Below are 23,566 nucleotides of genomic sequence, written 5' to 3'. Positions count from 1 at the left end.
CCTCAGTATCCATGGTAGACTGGTTCTAGGACTCCCTGCAGATACCAAAATACGAGGATGCTCAAGTCCCTTATATAAAATAGCGTAGCACAGTCAGCCCTACATATCCATGGATTCCACATCTGTGGATTCAACCAACTGGAGACGAAATTGTTGCCTGAATCTGTGGATGTGGAACCAGCAGATATGGAAGGCCGACTGTACCTCCTTCATCTCATTTAGTGAATAGATCATATACTTAATTTAGGAATGTAGACTCTTCACATTTAAAAAGACAAAAATGACTATGAGCAGTTTTTTTAAAAAGAAAGCAAACATTTCAAATACTCTTACCCACAAAGAAATCTATGAAACAAAGTAAATATAGATTTAAAAAGCAGATTAATGCTATGGTTTTGAATGAAACCAAGACACATTCCTACCCCAGTAGGAAGTGGCAAAAGGAATAAGTCTGTCAAAAATTTAAAATTAAGTCATGGACAATTTGCCAGCATTCCCAAGCTAACTCTTCCCTAATCCACCAATGTTATTTTATATTATTTTCCAATTATTATTAAATTCTCTTTAAACATGAAGACTGCATATGTTTGACTTCCCAATGGACATTGAGCACCTTGAGGCTAGGAATTTTATTTTATTCCTCTTTCTAGAGCCCCCGTTACCTAGAACACAGCAGTTTTTAATACTAATATAACTAAAAATATTTGAAGTGCTTTACCAATTACAAAGGACTTTGATACACATCAACTCAGTAATGGGTCTTCAACAAATGCTTGCTGAAAGCATTTTTTTAAATGTCATGTGAATTTCCTTAGACAGAACAAAATATAAGTTGCATTACCAAGTATGAATGACTTCCTTCAGTAGCTCAAACAATTAAAAGTAAATTTATATGAGGACTAATTTTTGTAAGTATTAGGAAATGATATTTTTAAAGTTACTGTTATATATAAATAGTAAAGACAGCCTACATGATATTATTCACTTACCTTACTCTGCCTTTTAAAAGCATTCACTTAATACTGAGTTCTTCTAATACCATATTTACAACTTATGAAAATAAAGAATATACTGCTTCCTGAGATTTCTTGCACAGATATTTAACTTTTTATGCTTGTTCTACTTCCTCAGTTAGATTATAATCTAGTGATATATATGTTATATCCAGGGTTCTCAAAAGCACTTAACATGGTATTATATGCCTAGTAGCCACCTCAGTAAATATTTTGTGAATCATCTTAAATTAGTACTAGTGAAATTGCTATTAAATACCTCTAAGGCATACAAATTCAGATTACTGATCCTACATTTAACATTGGAAACTGACTGGAATTGATTGGAAAATATGACTCGTCATGAACAGTTTGTATTTATAGACCAAACGTGTTAAGTATTCTAAAGAAGATATTCTCATATTACCTGACTTCACTTACCTGATCAAAAAGAAGCCTAAGTTGCCGCTCAGATTCGCCAACCCACTTACTTAGACAGTCTGCTCCTTTTCGCATAAAAAAAGCCACCTTTTTGTCTCCTTGACTGCACTCATTAGCTAACGCTCTGGCAACCAAGGTTTTACCTGTGCCAGGAGGGCCATAAAACAAACAGCCCCTAGAGGAATAAAGAATCAATAAAAGTAGATAAATGTTACCACCAGCACTAATAACCAATACAAAAGCATGCACCTCCCATATAATTTTGTACTAATGTATATTTTATTATTATTAGACACTGATATAGCTTTTTCTAATATACAGACAAAAGTTTCACTTTGTTGAAAGTCCTCAAGGATGTTCTCAAAGAACCAAGCTTTGGTACACAAGAAATAGTTCAATCAGAGTAGAGAGTAATTTGGCAAGCTACATCAAAATTTTAAAGGTACTTTCCCTATGACCCAGAAATTTCACATTTTAGATTATATCATGTAGAAATAATCAAAAGAAAGTGAAAAAGATAGATTTTTTTAAAAACCTAAATGCTATCTATTAACAAGGGACAGATAAATACACCACTACACATCTGTAATTTAAACACGAGTATGATGTCAAAAAGAATAATACACACATTATTTATGGATATGGAAAGGTGTAAAGTGAAAAATAAAGTTACATAAGGGTATTATTGAATAATCTCATTTATATTAAATGTTTAAATGTGCATAATACAGGCAAAATATAAACTTATTATATGCATACATATATAAAAGAAAGCTGTTCATCCCTAAGGAGTAGGATTACTTTCTGCTTATAATACTTTTTGTTTATAACTCCATTTTTTAAAGTTTCTCCCAAGGCTATACTACTTTAATGGCTTTGAAAAAAATAACAATTATTTTTAAAATTCAAGTTATATCATATAAGAAGTAAATAAATTGCTACTATGATTTCTAAAACCCACTGCAGAATTACAGGCCAACTCTTAACCCACTCAAACAGAAGATGACTCTTTAACAAGATTTTCTGCATCCTTAAACACATGAATAATAAATTAGAAACACATGAATAATAAATTAGAAATAAAAAGGGATATTTCACAGTTTAAGTCTGTATGCACATCTTCAAAATATTTTATTCTGCCCAATTTCCTTTGACATAATTTCTCAGCCTTTACTAATAGTTAACTAGCTAACCATCTCATGATCAAACACAATTAATCTGATCATAAAAATAAACTATCAAGCTTACCATTTCAAAAATACCACATCAATGAGTCAAAGCAACACTTCGCTGAAACTGTGCTTTCAAAGACTAACCAGTATACCGTATCAAACTGAATGCTATTAGGAGACCAAATTAAGGAAAATCCACTTAGGCGATCCACTTGTAAATTCAAGGCCTGTGTAAAGAATCTCATCCTGTGTCTGACTCTTAAATGCTGAAATATAAACTTCAAGAACACACTTAGTACCACAGCTTTTGAGCCCTAAATAATAAAATTTCATTCCTAATTCTCATTGCTAGAACACATCAAATAAATACATATGAAATATTTATAAATAATATTTAGATTTATAATCACCTACTAATTGAAATTTGATAAATTAACAGTAATAAAAATAATAAACATCTAGGACATTACTCACCTTGGAGGCTGAATTTTAAATTTTTCAAAAATTTCTGGATATAAAAGTGGGAATACTACCATTTCCTTTAGTGCATGAATATGATGGCTCAATCCACCTATGCTATCAAATCGCACCTTGGAAAGAAGTGGAAAAGTTTATTACAAAATAATTTTAACCGTTTATAGATTTCTTTTTAATTTATGAGATAATCTTATGATTCCAAAATGCCTTCAGCAGGAACTGAAGTTTAAACATAAAAGTTCATATATAAAAGTTCATATATAAAGTTAAACAGAGTTCAAAAAACTATACTTTGAGGAATTCCCTGCAGGTCCAGTGGTTAGGACTCTGTGCTTCCACTGCAGGAGGCACAGGTTCAATCCCTGGTTGGGGAACTAAGATCTCGCATGCCGCGCGACAAAAGAACAACAACAACCAAAAAAAACCCCACTAACAATGGCGATCTTCTACTTTTATTGTGTGTTGTGTTAGAAACAAGTAATGACCTTTAAAAAAAAAAACTATTTATAGAAAAACATTTACAAAACTTACTGATTTATCAATGTTCATTGGATCAACATCAGCCAAGCTTGCACCCACTTTGACACGTTCTCGGAGAATACCACTAGCTAAATCTTCTGCTCTTAAGTTCATAGGCAAACATCTGAAATTCATAAACATTCAAGTAGATAGCATTAAAGTTTCATATTCTTAATGTCATAAGCAAGTTTAAATCTTTGTTGACACATTTTCATCTTCCTCCCTTTTCTCATAACCCAGAAAATGACAAGAGATTTCATATTTTTAAACTACTTTTCCTAAATTCTTTTCAACAGGCCAGAAATAAATTTATTCACTAGAGAAAGCAAATAAGATCATGAATCTCTTTGTCCAAAAAGCCCAATCTAGTCTAAATTAGAAAACTTAACAAACCTGATATTCCACATTATATAAGCATAAAATAAAAAGACCTACTATAAATACTATAATATATGGCATTAAATGAACTCAAGCTTTATTATAACATTTAAATTTATCCTCAGATATTATGTGGGTATGTCTACTCAGTTTACATGATTGAAGAAATAAATTTCCCTCTGTTTTATTCAAGGGAAACCAATTTTAGACCCTATTTTGAAAACTAAGCATTATCGTTTGTGTGACTACCTTAAAATACATTTTCAGCTACTTAAAATCCTATATGATATTAATGTAATTACCCCTAAGAAAATATAATCTACTTCCTCTTTTAACATTGCATAAACACCAAAAGATGACATAAATAGCCTAAAAAAGGTATTGCTTCTACAATGAATGTACTTTCACTGACATTTCTGAATCCTAACTTACTTTAAAAATCTATTTCCAAAGCAGGTAACAGAATAGTTCAGATTAAAGAGGCATTAAATTCTTTTATTTAAACTTAGATTTTTCTCTTACATTTTCTTTCCATCATCCACATGTGGAACTCTTTTTAGCATACAATCTACACCAACCCAAACTTGTTTCCAAGACCAGCTAACTGAAAACTTGGTATTTCTACAATAGATATATAATGCCAAATTATAGAAATGCTTTCCTAAACGTAAAATTTCTAAATAAAATGTACCTTTAGTATTATAAATATAAGCTAGAAAATTAACTTAAATTTTAAAGAATAAATTATAATTTGATGCTTTAGTAACTTACTAGACAAAATACTGATTCTCTCATCCACTGAAAATTCTCAAGATTTTAGTGAGCCATGTAGCAATGGGTCATTTACTCTAGTTAAGCAAAGATCACCAGAGCTAAAACAAGTTTTCCAACAAAACCCAAGGGCTCCGGAAATAATTCTACTTACTCTTGAGTGCTATAATCATTATAAGCATCTGAAATCAACCTCATTAAGTGGATTTGGATTAGAGGAGAGGTACTGAAAAAGACTGTCCAAGAGGCTGGCCTCTTCCACTGGCTCTTTCTTTACCTTCCCACACACTATTTTATTGAGTACTTACAAAGCAAGTAATTTGTGGGAAGTTTCCCAAGGTTAGATTTCTACTCTAAAAATTACTAAGTGAATACCAAGTCGGTGTATTACTCTAGACTAAAATATGTGTTAAGTATCACTGTTAGCAAAATGCTAGTACAGGTAAGAATCACATTCAAAAAGTTTAAACTGTTATTCCTTTTTTCTATCATGGAAATAACAAGTAAAACTTTACTAACCTATTTCTTGCTCTTGCCATGCTCTTTGATTTCCTTCTTTCAAAGCGTTCTTCATCAGAAGAAGTTGTGTCACTACTATGAATGGCATGCTTCTTTCTCCTATTTAAAGAGTAAAATCCTTAAAATCATTACAGCAGCAAAGGGCTTTTAAAAACACATTCTGAGCATCATATATATATGAAAATATACAGTCACTCATTCATTTGGCAAATATTTATTAAGATCCCTATACTCATGCCATTTACATCTGATGAAGTAAAAACATGGTAAGTTCTACGGATAAAAAAAGAAAAACAGGAGGAGGAGGAGAGGGAGGCTATAATTTTTTAAATAGGGTAGTTCATAAAGGCATCAAGCAACAAATTGAATTTGCATCCAAATTTAGGGAATGTCTATCACTGATTGATAAATAACATTGAACTCTTATTAGAAAAGAAAGTTTATCTTTTTCTCTTCTTATTTCCCCTTTCCCAAATAATCAAAAAACAGTCCAGACACTAAAGAAAATAATATATTGGTTTACAGAGAGACAAGCATTTCCGCTTTCCACTTAAGACTTATATCCTGAAAAAAAAAAAAAAAAACTTATATCCTGTTTGAATTTCTTATAAAATGTATAAAGTATTTTTGATGAAATAAGCAAAGAAATAGTTTACAATCAGAACTAGTATGGAATGAGTAGATAATGTATCAAGCTAAAATCATCCTCGAGGAAAAATAACAATAAATGCTTCATTATTAATATACTTGATGACATCTCTATGATACCTATGGAAATCATACAAAATGGAATCATTGTAAATTAATTTACTTCAAACTCAAACTGGCTTTCAAGGATGGTCCACAGCCTGTGCATCCCTATTTTACTGCAATTCCCACCAACCACAATAGCAAAGCCAGATTTTCCCCAACTCCCATTAAGATCTTTAACCTGTCTAATATTCCTTCTCCTGATTAATAGAAGTCCCTTCATTTCATCCTGCATCAGTTTTTAATGTCTCCCAAAACTTCAAGAAGACTGTTGCAATAACTACCTACTCAATCTTTGCAATTCTGATATAAAACCTCTTTCCTACTTCTTTCTCTCTATCAGGAAAACGCCTGTTTCCAAGTTTCTTATTTACCCTGTGTGTGTGTGTATGTCTGTATGTGTGTGTGTGGTGGGGGGGTAAGCCTAATATATAAAAATGTAATATATCTGAAAATAGCACAAATGAGGTAGGCAGAAGCAACAATGTAAGTATTGGGCTAAAGAAATGATTCCAGATGATAACTCGAATGCACAAGAACAAATGAAGAGAACCAGAATAATAAAATAAAAGGTGACTATCCAAAAGCTATAAGCATGCACTTGATTGACTTTCTTCTCTCAACTTTTTTAAATAACAGAGAATTATATAAGTAACTTTAATAATGTATTGCTAGGTTTGTAAAATGTATAAACATAACATGTATAACAATACCACAAAAAGCTGAGTGGACCTTAAAAGGGAAGGGGCCACACCATATACAAAAGTAAGTCAAAATGGATCAAAGATCTAAACACAGAGCTAAAACTATAAACTCTTAGGAAAAACCACAGAAGTAAATCTTCATGACAGTAGATATGGCGATGGATTCTTAGATACGACCTGAAAACATGAACAACAACAAAAAAGATAAACTGAACCTCATCAAAATTAAAGTCTTTTGTGCTTCAAAGAATACCATCAAGAAAGTAACAACTCACAAAATAGGATACAATATTTGCAAATCATATATCTGATAAGGAATTTGAATCTAGAATATATAAAGAGCTCTTACAAGTGAATGATAAAAAGACAACACAGGGCTTCCCTGGTGGCGCAGTGGTTGGGAGTCCGCCTGCCGATGCAGGGGACACGGGTTTGTGCCCCAGTCCGGGAGGGTCCCACATGCCGCGGAGCGGCTGGGCCCGTGAGCCATGGCTGCTGAGCCTGTGCGTCTGGAGCCTGTGCTCCGCAGCGGGAGAGGCCACGACAGTGAGAGGCCCGCGTACCGCAAAAAAACAAAAAAACAAACAAAAAAAAACACCACAACACAATTTTTACATAGGCACTGGACACAAAGAGACAGTTCTCAAAGGAAACTTTTAAAATGGCTAATAAGCACATGAAAAGATGCCTCATATCATTAGTAATCAGGGAAGTGCTATTCAAAAACCACAATAAGATACATTTCATACTTGTTAGGACAGCTAGAATCAAAAAGTCAGACAATATTAAGCGCTGGGGAGGATGTGAAAAACTGGAAGTCCCATACACTGCTGGAGAGAATGTCAAATGGTGTAGTCACTTTGGAAAACATTCAAGCAGTTCTTAAATGATTAAGCATAAAGTAATCACATGACCCAATAATTCTACCCTGAGGTATATTGTCAAGAGAAATACAAAAATATATCCGGGAATTCCCTGGCAGTAGAGTGGTTAAGACTCCATGCTTTCACTGCCAAGGATGCAGGCAGGTTCGATCTCTGGTTGGGGAACTAAGATCCCACAAGCCACACAGCATGGCCAAAAAAAAAAAACAAAACACATATATCCACATAAAAACTTGTACATGAATTTTTATAGCACCGTTACTCATAATAGCCAAAAGTTGGAAACAACTCAAATGACCATCAACCAATGAGGAGATGGACAAAATGTGACATAGTCCTACCTTGGAACATCATTTGACAATAAAAAGGAAGGAAGTACTGATAAATGCTTCAACATGTATGAACCTAGAAAACATGTAAACTGAAAGAAGCCAGTCACAAAGACCACATATTATATTCTCATTTTTACAAAATGCCCAGAATAGGCAAACCTATGAGGAAAGAAAGCAGATTACTGGTTGCTTAGGACTTAGGGCATAGGGGTAGTGGTAGGAAGGTTAGAGTTAAAGAGAACAGGTTTCTTGCTAAGCAGATGAAACAGTATTTAAAATTGTCTGTGGCAACAGTTCCAGTTATCTGTGAATATACCAAAAAAAAAAAAAAGCTGAATTATATGATGTGGATCTTAATAAAGCTTTTTTTTTAAAAAAGCTACGTGAGGGCTTCCCTGGTGGCGCAGTCGTTGAGAGTCCGCCTGCCGATGCAGGGGACGTGGGTTCGTGCCCCAGAACGGGAAGATCCCACATGCCGCGGAGCGGCTGGGCCCGTGAGCCACGGCTGCTGAGCCTGTGCGTCCGGAGCCTGTGCTCCACAACAGGAGAGGCCACAACAGTGAGAGGCCCGTGTACCGCAAAAAAAAATTTTTTTTAATGTTTGCCTGAATAGAATTGCAAGGATGGAAGATAAAAAGAATAAAATCTCTCAGGAAAAAAAAGGGGAGCGCAAAAACGACAAAGAAAAATGAGAGAAAAGGCAAGTGCCACAGAGGACCAATGTCCAATGTTGGACTAACATTACAGTAGTTACTAAGCAGAAGAGGAAAAAAATGAAGAGAAGAAACCTAACAAAAAATAATACAAGAAAATATCCCAGAGTTGAAAAAAAAAAATCTCCAAACCAATAGGGCCTAGAGCAAGAGGCTCAAAAAACTGAACAAACGAACAAAAATATATATATACACACACATATATATATATATTTATGTTCATCTACAAAGAAACAAGATATTAAACCAGACTGAATTCTCAACAGCAACAATATGTCATGGAGTACGGTGAAGCAAGAACTTTAAAGGTTTAGAGGAAACCTATTTGGATCTACAATTCTCTTAACTCACAAAACTACTGGGAACTATGAAAATAGAAGACATTTACAAAGATGCAAAGTTGACTTCCACAAATTCTTTCCGAGTAAATTACTTGAGATTATATTCCTGCAAAATGATACAGTAAAGCAAAAAGGAGAAAGACATCAGATCCAGTAAGTGGTGGATCCAAACCATGAAAGCAATCTTAAGTCCTACAGCAGTCACTTTGCTGCAGGTCTAAAAAAGTATCCCCCCAAAGTGGAACAGAAAGATGACATTAGGAGAGATGTCATCTGACAAAAGAAATATGAATGCTTTGGTATGTTCAGAAGCTAGGAAAACTTGATACTACTTGAATGTTAAAAAGGAGAATTCTTGGGACTTCCCTGGTGGTCCAGTGGTTAAGACGCTGAATTCCCAATGCAGAGGGCCAGAATTCTGGTCAGGGAACTAGACCCTACATGCCGCAACTACGATCCCACATGCTGCAACTAAAGATCCCACATGCCTCAATTAAGACCCAGCGCAGCTAAATAAATAAATTATTTATTTTTTTTTAATTTTTTTTTTAAAAAGGAGAACTCTTGAAATCATCACCTTTACTGAGACTATCAGGTGATCTCATTGGGTCCTTTTTCTCCATTTACATGAATCACTTCAAGAAGCCCCACACATTCCTGTCCCTGAAGGAATATGTAGGCTGTGCAGAAGGTGATACAATCGCCCCCATTCCTATCCCTTTGAACTCTATGTTCCCCTTCACCCCACTATCTTTTTCCAAGCATTTGTCACGATCTGACACACTATGTTTATGTATCCATTAGTTTATCTCCCTCTAGTAGAATGTAAGCTCCGAGAGAAGAGGGATTTTTACATTTTTAACTTCTGAATATCCAATGCCTTGAATGATATTTGGTGCGTACAGAAGATACACAACATAGATTTGTTGAATGAAAGAATAAACTTAATTCCAGGAGCATTTCCCATTGAGTGGCCAGAGGGAGTAATAAAATCCACAGAGGAGGGCTTCCCTGGTGGCGCAGTGGTTGAGAGTCCGCCTGCCGATGCAGGGGACACGGGTTCATGCCCCGGTCCGGGAAGATCCCACATGCCACGGAGCGGCTGGGCCCGTCAGCCATGGCCGCTGAGTCTGTGCGTCCGGAGCCTGTGCTCCGCAACGGGAGAGGCCACAACAGTGAGAGGCCCGCGTACGGAAAAGAAAAAAAACAACTAACAAAACATACCTGATATGACTCCTTCTTGCTGGAGATCTGTGAATATCAAAGAGCGTATTTTCCCTCTTTTTTTGATGAGCTGGTACTGAAAGAAAAAAAGAAAAAAAAAAGAACATAGAAATAACTGATAATAAATTGATAAACTGATGTATTAAAGAAGAAGAAATTAGTTCTGTTAACTTTCTGAACAGAAGCCAGTCATATGTCTTCAAGTTCTAAATGCTGCCTAGAAGAAGCACAACAAAAATTAAAACTTTGTGGTAAATACTGTAAGTTTCAAATAAACATTCTAAAAAAGAATGTTAAGCTAAATCTTTGTGACTTTGGGTTAAACAAAGATCTCTTTGACACATCACCAAAGCACAACCCATTAAAAAATTTTTGAGAGCAACTTCCCTGGTGGCACAGTGGTTAAGAACCCGCCTGCCAATGCAGGGAACACGGGTTCAATCCCTGGTCTGGGAAGACCCCACATGGCTTGGAGCAACTAAGCCTGTGTGCCACAACTACTGAGCCTTCACTCTACAGCCCGTGAGCCACAACTACTGAGCCCATGTGCCACAACTACTGAAGCCCAGGTGCCTAGAGCCCATGCTCTGCAACAAGAGAAGCCAACGCAATGAGAAGCCCACACACCGCAAAGAAGAGTAGCCCCCACTCTCCGCAGCTAACTAAAGAAAGCCTGTGCACAGCAACGAAGACCCAAAGCAGCCAAAAATAAATAAATAAATAAATTTATAAAAAATAAATTTTTTCTGGCTTCCCTGGTGGCGCAGTGGTTGAGAGTCCGCCTGCCGATACAGGGGACGCGGGTTCGTGCCCCGGTCCGGGAGAATCCCACATGCCACGGAGCGGCTGAGCCCATGAGCCATGGCCGTTGAACCTGCGCGTCTGGAGCCTGTGCTCCGCAACAGGAGAGGCCACAGCAGTGAGAGGCCCACATACCGCAAAAAAAATAATAAATTTTTTCATAAACTGAAATTCATCAAAATTACAAATTCTTCTCTTTGAAAGACACTATTAAGAGAATTTTTTTTTAAAGCTACAGACTGAGAAACTATTTACAAATCACAAGGACTGATACCTGAAGTACATAAGGAACTCTCAAAACTTCAATAATAAAAAAACAAACCGCTTAATTGAAAACATGGGCAAGAGATTTGAATACTTCACCAGAGATAATGTTGGCAAATCAGCACATAAAAATATGCTCAACATCATTAGTAATTAGGGAAATGTAAATTAAAACTATAATAAATATGTATTAAAATTAACTTGGAAAAATAACCACACCAAATGTTGGCAAGAATATGGAGCAACTGAAACTCTCATACACTCTTAGTGAGAATGTAAGCAGTATAATCACCTTGGAAGAGTTTGGTAATTTCTTAGAAACTTAAACATACACATAGTCATAAAACGCAGCCATTCCACTCCTAGGTGTTTATAAGAAAAATGAAAATATATGTCCAAACAAAGACTTGCAAATATATGTTCATAACAACTTTATTTATAATAGCCAGACACCAGAAATGTCAACAATCCAAATGTCCATCAACAAATGAATGGATAAACAAATTGTGATATACCCATACAATGGAATGCTACTCAGCAATAAAAAGAAAAACACTACTGTTAAAGTCGACAACATGGATGAGTCTTACAATTATTATATTGAGTGAAAGAAATCAGACCAAAAAAAGAGTATATACTGTATATAAAATTAAAGAAAATGTAAACTAATCTATGGTGACAGAAAGCAGATGAGATCTGTCACTGCCTGAGGGTTAGGAGTGGGGAGGCAAAAGAAAGTTAGGAGTAGATTATAAACAGGCAGAACGAAATTTGGGGGAGTTGATGAACATGTTCATTACCTTGAGTGCGGTGACAGTTTCATAGGTATATCCCTCAGATAGTTCAAACTTGCCAAATTGTACACATGAAATATTATACATGCAATGGCAGTGAACTACATATAAATTATACCTCTTTAATAACGCTTTTTAAAAAAAAAACTAGAAAAATGGCTCACAATCTTTTTTCTGTCCCAACATACCTCCCCCATTATTAACAGGGCTATCTTTGACAGTGACTCTTAACTGGAGTAGAGAAATGTCTACATACTTGGGCAAGCTTCTTGTGAGGTAACTCTAATAATTCCAGAGAATCAATCACTGCTTCAGAGCGTTAAGAGTTTGAATAAAATGATCCAGGTTCTTCCTTGAAAACATTATGCTAAGTGAAAGAAGCTAGACACAAAAGGTCACATATAGGCAAATCTATCGAGACAGAAAGTATCAATACATTAGTGATTGCTAAGGGCTGTGGGGATGGAAGTGTAGAAGTAATAAAATGTCCTGGAATTAGATAGTGGTGATGACTGCACACCCTTGTGAATACTAAAAAGCAATAAACTGTACAGATTAAAAATCAGCAAAACCCAGCAAAAATGGTAAATTTCATGATATGTGAATTTTATTTCAATTTTTTAAGAATTGGAGGAAATCAATAGTGATGGAATTTCCCAACAGCTGGGAAGAAAGTCAATAAAACAGTACCTGTGGAACTGATTACCTGTCATTAGATTTAAAAGCATTAAGATATGGGCTTCCCTGGTGGCACAGTGGTTGAGAGTCCGCCTGCCGATGCAGGGGACACAGGTTCATGCCCCGGTCCGGGAAGATCCCACATGCTGCAGAGTGGCTGGGCCCGTGACCCATGGCCACTGAGCCTGTGCGTCCGGAGCCTGTGCTCCGCAACGGGAGAGGCCGCAACAGTGAGAGGCCCACGTACCGCAAAAAAAAAAAAAAAGATAAACTTTTTCCTTCTCAAAAAAATAACCAAAAACAAAACACAAACATAGGTTACTGGCCAAGTTGCCCTCTTCTGACTGTAGCTGAATTATCAATACTTAACCACTTGGAACACAGAGAAACTTGCCCTAAAGAACTGCTATAAGAGATTTCATTCTTTTAAATTCAGCAACACTGATTTTTTTAAGGGGTGGAGTAGAATAAGCTACTGTACTACAAAAAGGAAAGAAGTTACTTAGAGTCTCTTACCTATTGGAGGTGCTTGGTATCGATCCACTGTTTTTCTTTGTCTCAAATTATATGGCCTATCGTTTTCTTCTCCTTCTGCCTCTTCAACCTCAATATCTCCATCTTCCTCTTGAGATTCTAGTTTCACACACACACACATACACACAAAATAAAATACTGTTTTAATCCACAAGGATTGGTCCACTCTAGAACTGAATATTTTTATTTTTATTTTATTCTTTCTGCACAAGTTAGCTTTAAAAATGTCAACATTGTATGATACAGCATAAATCAATACAATTAAAAATGAACCCTGATGGGGACTTCCCTGGTGGCACAGTGATTAAGAATCCACCTGCCAATGGAGGGGACACGGGTTCAATCCCTGGTCCAGGAAGAGATCCCGCATGTCGCAGGGCAACTAAGCCCCTGTGCCACAACTACCGAGCCTGTACTCTAGAGCCTGCGAGCCACAACTCCTGAGCCCTCGCACCACAACTACTGAAGCCCGCACGCCTAGAGCCCAGAGCCCATGCTCCACAATAAGAGAAGCCACCTCAATGAGGGGCCTACGCACCACAACTAAGAGTGGCCCCAGCTCACCACAGCTAGAGGGGGCCTGCGTGCAGCAACGAAGACCCAACGCAGCCAAAAAAATAATAATAATAATAAACATTTTAAAAAACTTAGAGTAAGCTTTCAGATGTCATGAGTAAGTTGTAAAGTCCTTTGCATTTTTAGTTTCTTATTTCACTGAGCATGGCTGACAGTTTTAACATTTTTTTCAATGTTTTAATATGACTGTGTTATAGTGACAATTCCTGTGGTTAAAAAGTTAATCATAAAGTACATTGCATTTGAGGACCATAAGCTTATAAAGTTTCACCAGACTTTTATTTTAAACTATAAATAGATGTCACATTATAGCTATAGCCAAACTGCCTTTTTTTTTTTTTTTTTAATTTATATTTTTGGGCCACGCCGGGCAGCATGTGGAATCTTAGTTCCCCCACCAGGGATTGAACCCATGCCCCCTGCATTGGAAGCACAGAGTCTTAACCACTAGACTGCCAGGGAAGTCCCCCAAACCACATTTTAAAAATAAACTTTTAGAATTTATGTACATTATAATTTACTTTTTATTTATTTATTTATTTTAAAATTTAGTTTTGGCTGCGTTGGGTCTTCATTGCTGCGTGCGGGCTTTCTCTAGTTGTGGCTACTCTTTGTTGTGGTGCACAGGCTTCTCATTGTGGTGGCTTCTCCTGTTGTGGAACACGGGCTCTAGGCATGCTGGCTTCAGTAGTTGTGGCTCGAGGGCTCTAGAGCGCAGGCTCAGTAGCTGTGGCGCACGGGCTCAGTTACTCCACGGCATGTGGGATCTTCCCAGACCAGAGATCTAACCTGCGTCCCTGCCCTGGCTGGTGGATTCTTAACCACTGCACCACCAGGGAAGTCCTGTAATTTATTTTTTAAATGTATAGCTAGGTGAATTATCATAAAGTGATCACTCATGTCAAGGCATAAACTATTACCAATACCCCAGAAATCTACTTTATGCTCTCTCTCAATCCCTGCCTGAATTTTTCTACCAAAATGACTAATCTGTGTTTACCTGTTGTCAACAGGCCTAACAAATCATTATACTGCCAACAAAAATTGCTCTTGCTGTAAGATAAGTAATTATCCTTTAAGCATTTTTTTTGAACTATCAAGTAGTATGTGAATATTGACCTTATTCAGTGGTTAATTGGGCATTGAATGAAGTGTGCTGTAATAAAGTTTTGAGTCATTCTATTATTGCTTTGTATGACCAAAAAGGTAATAAAAAAGACTGAAAGGTCATAGGTAAATCAGGAGCTCAAATATGATCATATTGATATATTTAGCAGAGAACTAATATTTTTAAGAAAGGCATTTTCTTTTACATCTGTCGTTTTTTTAATTAATTAATTAATTTAATTTGGGCTGCGTTGGGTCTTCGTTGCTGCACGCGGGCTTTCTCTAGTTGTGGTGAGCGGGGGCTACTCTGGAGCATGGGCTCCAGGCGCGCGGGCCTCAGTAGTTGTGGCGCACGGGCTTAGTTGCTCCACGGCATGTGGGATCCTCCCGGGCCAGGGCTCGAACCTGTGTCCCCTGCATTGGCAGGCGGATTCCCAACCACTGCGCCACCAGGGAAGCCCCTAAATGTTTATTATTAAGTTATAGAGAGAATCAGTAAATACAGTATTACTTAACTAAATAACACTATAAATCACTTGCACCCAAATAAGTTTTCTTAAACCTTCAAAAAAATTACTTTTTGAAAAAAAACCTTGCATTATTTATTATGGGAAGAAATTCTATACATGGCAAATCTACTCTGGGAAATCTACAAAGATGTTCAGTTAAAGATAAGGCAAAAATCACATTATAAATCTGTCTCACCTATACTGATTTTCTCCAAAGGAAGCAATATAGAGGTTCTAGCTGTAACAACAATAATATCTGCTCAATAAAATACCTTCATTAGAAATATCACCTCTTCAAAACTTGCTAATAATATATTAATTACAGAATTTGAGAAATAAACCCATTCTTCTCCATCCAAGCTACACAAATAGTAGAACTAATAAGGTTCCCTGGTGAAATACAACTACCTTGCATTTACAGTACACCAAATCTTCTGAAAATCCATTTTAATAAAGAAGGTTAACACCTACAGAATTAAATCCTATGGGTGCACTGGTCATCAATTTATAATCCTTGGGGCAAACGTGCTTTCATCTGTTCCCAGCTCCAGCCCGACAACTCCAGTCAGGATTCATCAATTCAAAACCCAGACAGGCCTCAGAAAAGAGCAGTACAACTCCCTCCACTAGTTCTGGCTGTCTCTGCTTACTGTACCATTTACTACTCCTCTGTCCATAACTAAATTTGAGACCCAAATAATCCGAGATTTAGAGGCTATGGATAGAAGGTGGCTATGGACAGAGACTTTCAGTTAGAACGTACCTAAATACAAGAGGCCTCACCTAACACGCAAATCAGCCCATGGCAAATGCTACACCAGATTAGGTCACTTAAGGACTACCAATAGCTACTAATAAGATATATTACATAACAATGCACAGTGTACAGCAAAGGCATTTTTCCAAATGAAGAAAATGAATACTCAGAAATGCCAATGGAATAAAAATTATTCCAAATTATGTAACATAGACCTCTAAAGCCAAAAATCACCCATCCAGCAATATTACACATATATTACTTGTACATATTTTCTTCGCTCCCACCTGAACTTTATAGTATTTATTTCATAAGGTGCTTTCACAAACCTTCTTCTTCACCCTCAGTAGAGACTTCATGATGATTTTGTATCCCATAACTATTTCTTCTCAGTGACTTTCTTCGCCTTTTCACTCTTGAATACATATCCATGTTTTCCTTTTAAAGAGAGAAATCTGTCAAATATTAACATGAATTTTATTCCCAGCTATAAATATCATTAACCCAATGGGACATGCCCATTCAATAAAATTTACTGAGGACCTATTTGCAAGGCAAAGATTCATGAAAATGGACCTTACTGAATTCAATACATGTAAGAAACAAGAGGAAAAACAAATAAAACTTATAAAATATTTGAAAATGTAAAACTACAATGCCATGGACATACTTTCTCCCTTAAGCAAATTACAGCCTAGTAGGATAAAACAAGTCAAGTCACAGGTAACTATAAAAGAAAGTAGAGGGCTTCCCTGGTGGCGCAGCAGTTAAGAATCCGCCTGCCAATGCAGGAGACACGGGTTCGAGCCCTGGTCCAGGAAGATCCCACGTGCCACAGAGCAGCCAAGCCTGTGCACCACAACTATTGAGCCTGCGCTCTAGACCCCACGAGCCACGACTGCTGAGCCCACGTGCCTAGAGCCCATGCTCCACAACAAGAGAAGCCACCACAATGAGAAGCCTGCGCGCCACAACAAAGACTCAACGCAGCTGAAAATAAATAAATAAATAAAATTTATAAAAAGTAATAATAAAATAAAATAAACTAGAACAAGTTTAATGCCATAAATAAAGGTACATGGGCGTTCCCTGGTGGCCTAGTGGTTAGGATTCTGGGCTTTCACTGCTGTGCCCAGGGTTCAATCCCTGGTCAGGGAACTGAGATCCCACAAGCAAAAGGTACAGAAGAGTCTAGAATTCAAAAAGATTAATCCGCCCCTGCCCGTGTTTGGGGGAGGAGGGGAGGAAGCATCTGAAAAGAGCCTTGAAACAAAGGTAGAACTGCATCAGGCCTTAACCAGAAGTATTAACAGGAATAAAAGATAGGAGAATAAGAATGATTCATTTATATTTGGGCAATGGTATGTGAGAAGATAAAGTTGAAACCAGATTATGAAGGTCAAGGTGATTTTAATTAATTCAGTACACATTATAAAACCATTAAAGGGACTTCCTTGTTGGTCCAGTGGTTAGGACTCTGCCCTCCCAATGCAGAGGGCACGGGTTCAATCCCTGGTGGGGAACTAAGATCCCACGTGCCGCACAGTGCCCAAAAAAAAGAAAAAAGACTGTTAAAGGTTCCGATGAGAAAAGTGACAGAATCAGAGGTGGACTTTAAGATGACCCTCTGCAGAAGTGTAGAGGGTCTTTTGGGGAAGGTTGTGGCAAGGGGGTTAAGGATAAAAGAAGAAAGAAAAGAATAAAATCCCAGATTAAACTGGAAACGAAGAAGGAACAATTCTGTTAATTCAAGAAAATCCAAATGCTGCTCTCTCTCTCTCTCAATTCCTCAGTCCAAATAAAAAATACGTGCAAAGGTTGTTAAAGTTAATATACTCACAAATTCTGTATCTGTCCACATTCGAAGCCGTTCTACTTCTCCTGATCGACGATTCCTTCTAATGTTTATATTGTCCATTTCCTGTAGTACAGCTTCAGCAGTACTACAATTATATAATAAAACTAGGGTTTAGACAACCATGGAATCAAACACTGTGTCATACATGTAAAAGAGCTCTTCGTCAACGCATAATTAAATCCTGGTATGTAACTGTACCTAACATCCCAATTAATATCTGTTTCTGAACTGGCATCCACCAGAAGATAATGCCCCCAAAACAGATGGAAACAGGGAATTCTCTGGTGGTCCAGTGGGTATGACTCAGCACTTTCACTGCTGGGGCCCAGGTTCAATCCCTGGATGGGGAACTAAGATCCCACAAGCCATGCAGCACAGCCAAAAAAAAAAAAAAAAGATGGAATCAGAACATCTTCTACCTTAATATAACTTACAAATATAAGACCTTTGTTTGTAAGTCTGCAAATATTTAAATTCATAATGCTACTACAAATAACTGACTACCAGACTTAAGGCACTGAAAAAAAAAAATTCAAATCTTTTTACTTGAAGATGGTGTTAAAAATTGTATAGAAAAAAGGATTTGTAAAAAGTTTAAAGCTAATATAAGGTTAACTGAATAGATACTTTTAGAAATTAGAGGACATTGACATCCACAAAATATATGGTAACATTGGCACATTTGTTAAAAATTGGTGTTAAAAATTGTATAGAAAAAAGGATTTGTAAAAAGTTTAAAGCTAATATAAGGTTAACTGAATAGATACTTTTAGAAATTAGAGGACACTGACATCCACAAAATATATGGTAACATTGGCACATTTTATGTTTTAAACACACACATAGCCCAGATACTGATCTAAGTACTTAACGAATAATAACTAATTCTGACACTACCACTATAGAATAGAATATAATTTCTTCTCATTTCAAATAGCAATTACACTGACCTCACTTCTCCAGGCTACTGCAGTGATTAAGGAGGATGATTTATTAGCTGAGAAGAATAAAGTTTCATTGCATGTAGACACTGAACAGTCAGCTAGGCTACATCCAACATGTGCAGTCTCAAAAGACTTTCAATTCAGAATCTTGACTAAGTAAAACTATGCCTACTATATATCAATAATGAAACTTAATGCTGCTTGAAAATTGTCAAAAACACAAATGTTAAATGAGCAAATATTAAAGGACTATAGTAGTGAAGTCAAAATAAAATTACTTTTTATATTATCTATGCACAAGTGCTTTAAAAAGTATGAGAAAAAATGAGCTATCACATAAATTGTATTAAATGTAATAAAGTAACCAGAAACTGACAATCATTGCTAGCCATGGTTAATTCAAATTAAGTTTTTAAATAATTGTATTGATTGCTAAGTCAGTGCTTAAGTTACTTTTTAAAACATAACTGGCTTAAAAAAATCAACAGTTACATGAAACTGCTGACTGCAAAAGCATTCATACCTATTTACTAGTTGATCAAATAACAAACTCTGGTTCACGCTTTCAAATCTGTTTTTCCTGGAACGACAACTTTTTCTGACTTCCATGTCACCATTTATACAAGAAAGGTCCCCATCTCCCTTCTTTTCGCCTCGAAGGGGATGGCTTCGAAGGGCTACAAGAAGAGAGAAATTGCCATTTCAAAGTATAGAGTATAAAAAGAAAGAAAAAAAATCAAAAATTACTTTTAAAAGACTATAAAAAGCTTACTATAACCTCTTAAATGGCTTTAATATCCAAAATCTAAAATTTCTATAACTGTTTACAATCTGCTATAATAATTTAAATTATTTCAGTTGTACTGATTTCTCAGTGTTTAGCAATTACATATTTACCATGACTGAAATCCAGTCACTTCCAACAGTATACTTAGCATACTAGTAAATTACGCTATTTTACCCCACTTTAATACTCTTAACAACATTATAAGAATTTCAATACTAACCAGTTTCATAACAGAATACTCACATAAGCTACTATGTCCGTTTGGTAATGTAGCACCAGGCTGAGAAGTTAACCTAGAACACAATTATATTTAATACGCAAACACATCAACATTCATTTAAAGAAGCAAGAAATGCAAATATTGGTGGAATCATTTTAATCTTTAAAATGTCAGTAATGTAATATTACTTTTTTAAGAGTAAAGACATTTTTTTACCCTAAGACTGATAATATACCAATTAATAAAATATACTAGCTAAGAGTCGTTTCATTACTTCAAGAAAAGTTTTAATAACAGATTACAAACTGAACTTACTGTCTTCAACTCTATAAATTAAAATCCAATGAAAAGGCTTAAGCTTAATATGTATCATAAAGTCAGCTGACGCCATAAGTAACAATGGTCACAGACATTTACTATTGGTTTTTGTTGACAACATAAAATTCAAACAATGACAAAGTTATTCAAATGATAAACTGTAAGACGAAAAAAGTATTTGCACACCAACACCACTTAATAATTTCCTCAAAGTATTATATTACACATTCTAAACTAATAAATGAAAATTTAGCTAATTTCTCAAAATCTATTGCACAACTCTCCCTTTTGGTGGAGGAACAGAAATGTTAAGTCACTAGAAAGATACTTAAAGGGTCATTAAAACATGAAGACTTATGAAAAAAGTCACAGTACGCCTTACTATAATTAGAAATTCAAAACCAAAAGCTAAATTGTTACATAGTAAAAGAGCTATCAATTTAAACTTACTAGAGTATTTTTTGAAATATCCAACAATTATCGTTTTCAAAGAGTAAAAAAGGGGGGAGAGAGGACATTCAAAAAACAGTACATATGACTGTCATCCGTTTATCTATGTGGTTTGCACAACATTTTTTAACTAAAATATTCTAACATTTTTGGTTATTCCAGCATTCTTCATGTAAAATTATAAATGTTATAAATATTAATTATAAATGTCCCTGTCTAATAAAGGTCACAGATAGGATGACTAAAGGTATGAACAAAAACTATTCTGTGCCTTCAGACTATCAAAAACACAAAATAAAAAACTCCATCTCGGGCTTCCCTGGTGGCGCAATGGTTGAGACTCCGCCTGCCGATGCAGGGGATACGGGTTCATGCCCCGGTCCGGGAAGATCCCACATGCCACGGAGCGGCTGGGCCCGTGAGCCGTGGCCGCTGAGCCTGCGCGTCCGGAGCCTGTGCTCCGCAACGGGAGAGGCCACAGCAGTGAGAGGCCCATGTACCACAAAAAATAAATAAACTCCATCCCTCCTTTCCCCATAAAAACAACATAACCATCTTGTTCTAATATACTACCTCTTAGAAAGTATTTCATTTTTAGCACCTTTATATACAAATACGCAATCCTCCTGGTATATGAGTTTGACTCTAAAGTAATAGAATTGATGTGTTAACAGGTCATTCCTTAGAAGATTATACATGTGGAATTCCCTAGAATCACTCTTAAAATCCACTTAAAACCACATAGAAAAATAATAAATACAGTTTGGCTTTGGACCCAATATAACATTAACTCAGTTTAATCACTTAATTCACAAGTCTTGGCTCCATATGAATTTTAGCTGTATGTAAGACTAAATGGTTGGAATTTTACACACTTAAATTATTCAAAAGAGTTCGTGCCCGGTCCGCGAAGATCCCACATGCCGCAGAGCGGCTGGGCCCGTGAGCCATGGCCACTGAGCCTGCGCGTCCGGAGCCTGTGCTCCGCAACGGGAGAGGCCACAACAGTGAGAGGCTCGCGTACCGCAAAAAAAATAAAAAAAAGAAGACCGTGCTTAATTGGCTTTTATTTCATTGCTAATGAAAGATCTATTTTAAGGTGGGGGGAGAAAAAAACTTGTTCTTCAATCAATCCAATTACCAATTATAGTTTATTGTCATCATTTTACAATTATCATTTCTCTTTATAAAAAGGAGAAAAAGAAGGAGATAGAATATGAAATACTTGGGTATGAAAATAGAGAATATTGGGATTTTAAGGGTTGGTCTGCCTATACAATAATAAAGGTACCTAAAAAGTCTCTTAAATCAAGGTTGCCAAAAATTAATCACTTAAAATGTAACCAGGTGGGTTCACTGCTTAAATTAATCCTCTAATAAATCCTTTATGATTATGAAGTCTCTTTTATTTTTAAAAGAGGCTGCGACAAAAATAAACTCAAAATGGATTAAAGGCCTAAATGTAAGGCCAGACACTATAAAACTCTTAGAAGAAAATACAGGCAGAACACTCTGTGACATAAATCACAGCAAGATCCTTTTTGACCCACCTCCTAGAGAAATGGAAATAAAAACAAATTAATAAACAAATGAGACCTAATGAAACTTCAAAACTTTTGCACAGCAAAGGAAACAAGACGAAAAGACAACCCTCAGAATGGGAGAAAATATTTGCAAACAAATCAACAGACAAAGGATTAATCTCCAAAATATACAAGCAGCTCATGCAACTCAATATCAAAAAAAACAAGCAACCCAATCCAAAAATGGGCAGAAGACCTAAACAGACATTTCTCCAAAGAAGGTATACAGTTTGCCAACAAACACGTGAAAGAATGCTCAACATCATTAATCATTAGAGAAATGCAAATCAAAACTACAATGAGGTATCACCTCACACCAGTCAGAATGGCCATCAACTAAAAATCTACAAACAATAAATGCTGGAGAGGGTGTGGAGAAAAGGGAATTCTCTTGCATGTAAATGATACAGCCACTATGGAGAACAGTATGGAAGTTCCTTAAAAAACTAAAAATAGAACTACCATATGACCCAGCAATCCCACTACTGGGCATACCCTGAGAAAACCATAATTCATAAAGAGCCATGTACCACAATGTTCATTGCAGCTCTATTTACAGTAGCCAGAACATGGAAGCAACCTAAGTGTCCAACAACAGATGAATGGACAAAGAAGATGTGGCACATACATACAATGGAATATTACTCAGCTATAAAAAGAAATGAAACTGAGTTATTTGTAGTGAGGTGGATGGACCTAGAGACTGTCATACAGAGTGAAGTTAAGTCAGAAAGAGAAAAAAAAATACCATATGCTAACACATATATATGGAATCTAAAAAAAAAAAAAGGTCATGAAGAACCTAGGGACAGGACGGAAATAAAAGCGCAGACCTACTAAGAGAAGAGACTTGAGGACAGGGGGAAGGGGAAGGGGAAGCTGGGACAAACAGAGAGTGGCATGGACATATATACACTACTAAATGTAAAATCGATAGCTAGTGGGAAGCAGCCGCATAGCGCACAGAGAGATCAGCTTGGTGCTCTGTGACCACCTAGAGGGGTGGGATAGAGAGGGTGGGAGGGAGGGAGATGCAAGAGGGAGGAGACATGGGGATATATGTATATGTATAGCTGATTCACTTTGTTATAAAGCAGAAAGTAACACACCACTGTAAAGCAATTATACTCCAATAAGATGTTAAAACAAGGGGGGGGAGGGGGTGTGGG

The 23,566-nt window shown here is 36.3% G+C and overlaps 1 protein-coding gene across 2 annotated transcripts in view; it reads right to left on the bottom strand.

Moving 5' to 3' along the window:
- The window catches only part of ATAD2B (ATPase family AAA domain containing 2B), a 149,845-nt gene that overhangs the window by 101,170 nt on the left and 25,109 nt on the right, over positions 1-23,566 (bottom strand). For both annotated transcript variants that reach the window (XM_027113730.1, XM_027113731.1), the window contains exons 3-12: positions 20,070-20,119; positions 19,563-19,716; positions 18,078-18,180; positions 16,567-16,675; positions 13,271-13,387; positions 10,218-10,293; positions 5,270-5,368; positions 3,614-3,725; positions 3,080-3,195; positions 1,434-1,608 (exon numbers count right to left, since the gene is read on the bottom strand). In XM_027113730.1, coding sequence (XP_026969531.1) covers positions 1,434-1,608; positions 3,080-3,195; positions 3,614-3,725; positions 5,270-5,368; positions 10,218-10,293; positions 13,271-13,387; positions 16,567-16,675; positions 18,078-18,180; positions 19,563-19,716; positions 20,070-20,119 — 1,111 coding nt within the window. The remainder of the gene's footprint in view (positions 1-1,433; positions 1,609-3,079; positions 3,196-3,613; positions 3,726-5,269; positions 5,369-10,217; positions 10,294-13,270; positions 13,388-16,566; positions 16,676-18,077; positions 18,181-19,562; positions 19,717-20,069; positions 20,120-23,566) is intronic.

Source organism: Aethalodelphis obliquidens, unplaced genomic scaffold (assembly GCF_003676395.1).
Source record: "Aethalodelphis obliquidens isolate GAN/ISIS:26980383/991018 unplaced genomic scaffold, ASM367639v1 scaffold12, whole genome shotgun sequence".
In the NCBI taxonomy this organism is placed as follows: domain Eukaryota; kingdom Metazoa; phylum Chordata; class Mammalia; order Artiodactyla; family Delphinidae; genus Aethalodelphis; species Aethalodelphis obliquidens.
This window is presented reverse-complemented; position numbering and strand designations above follow the sequence as displayed.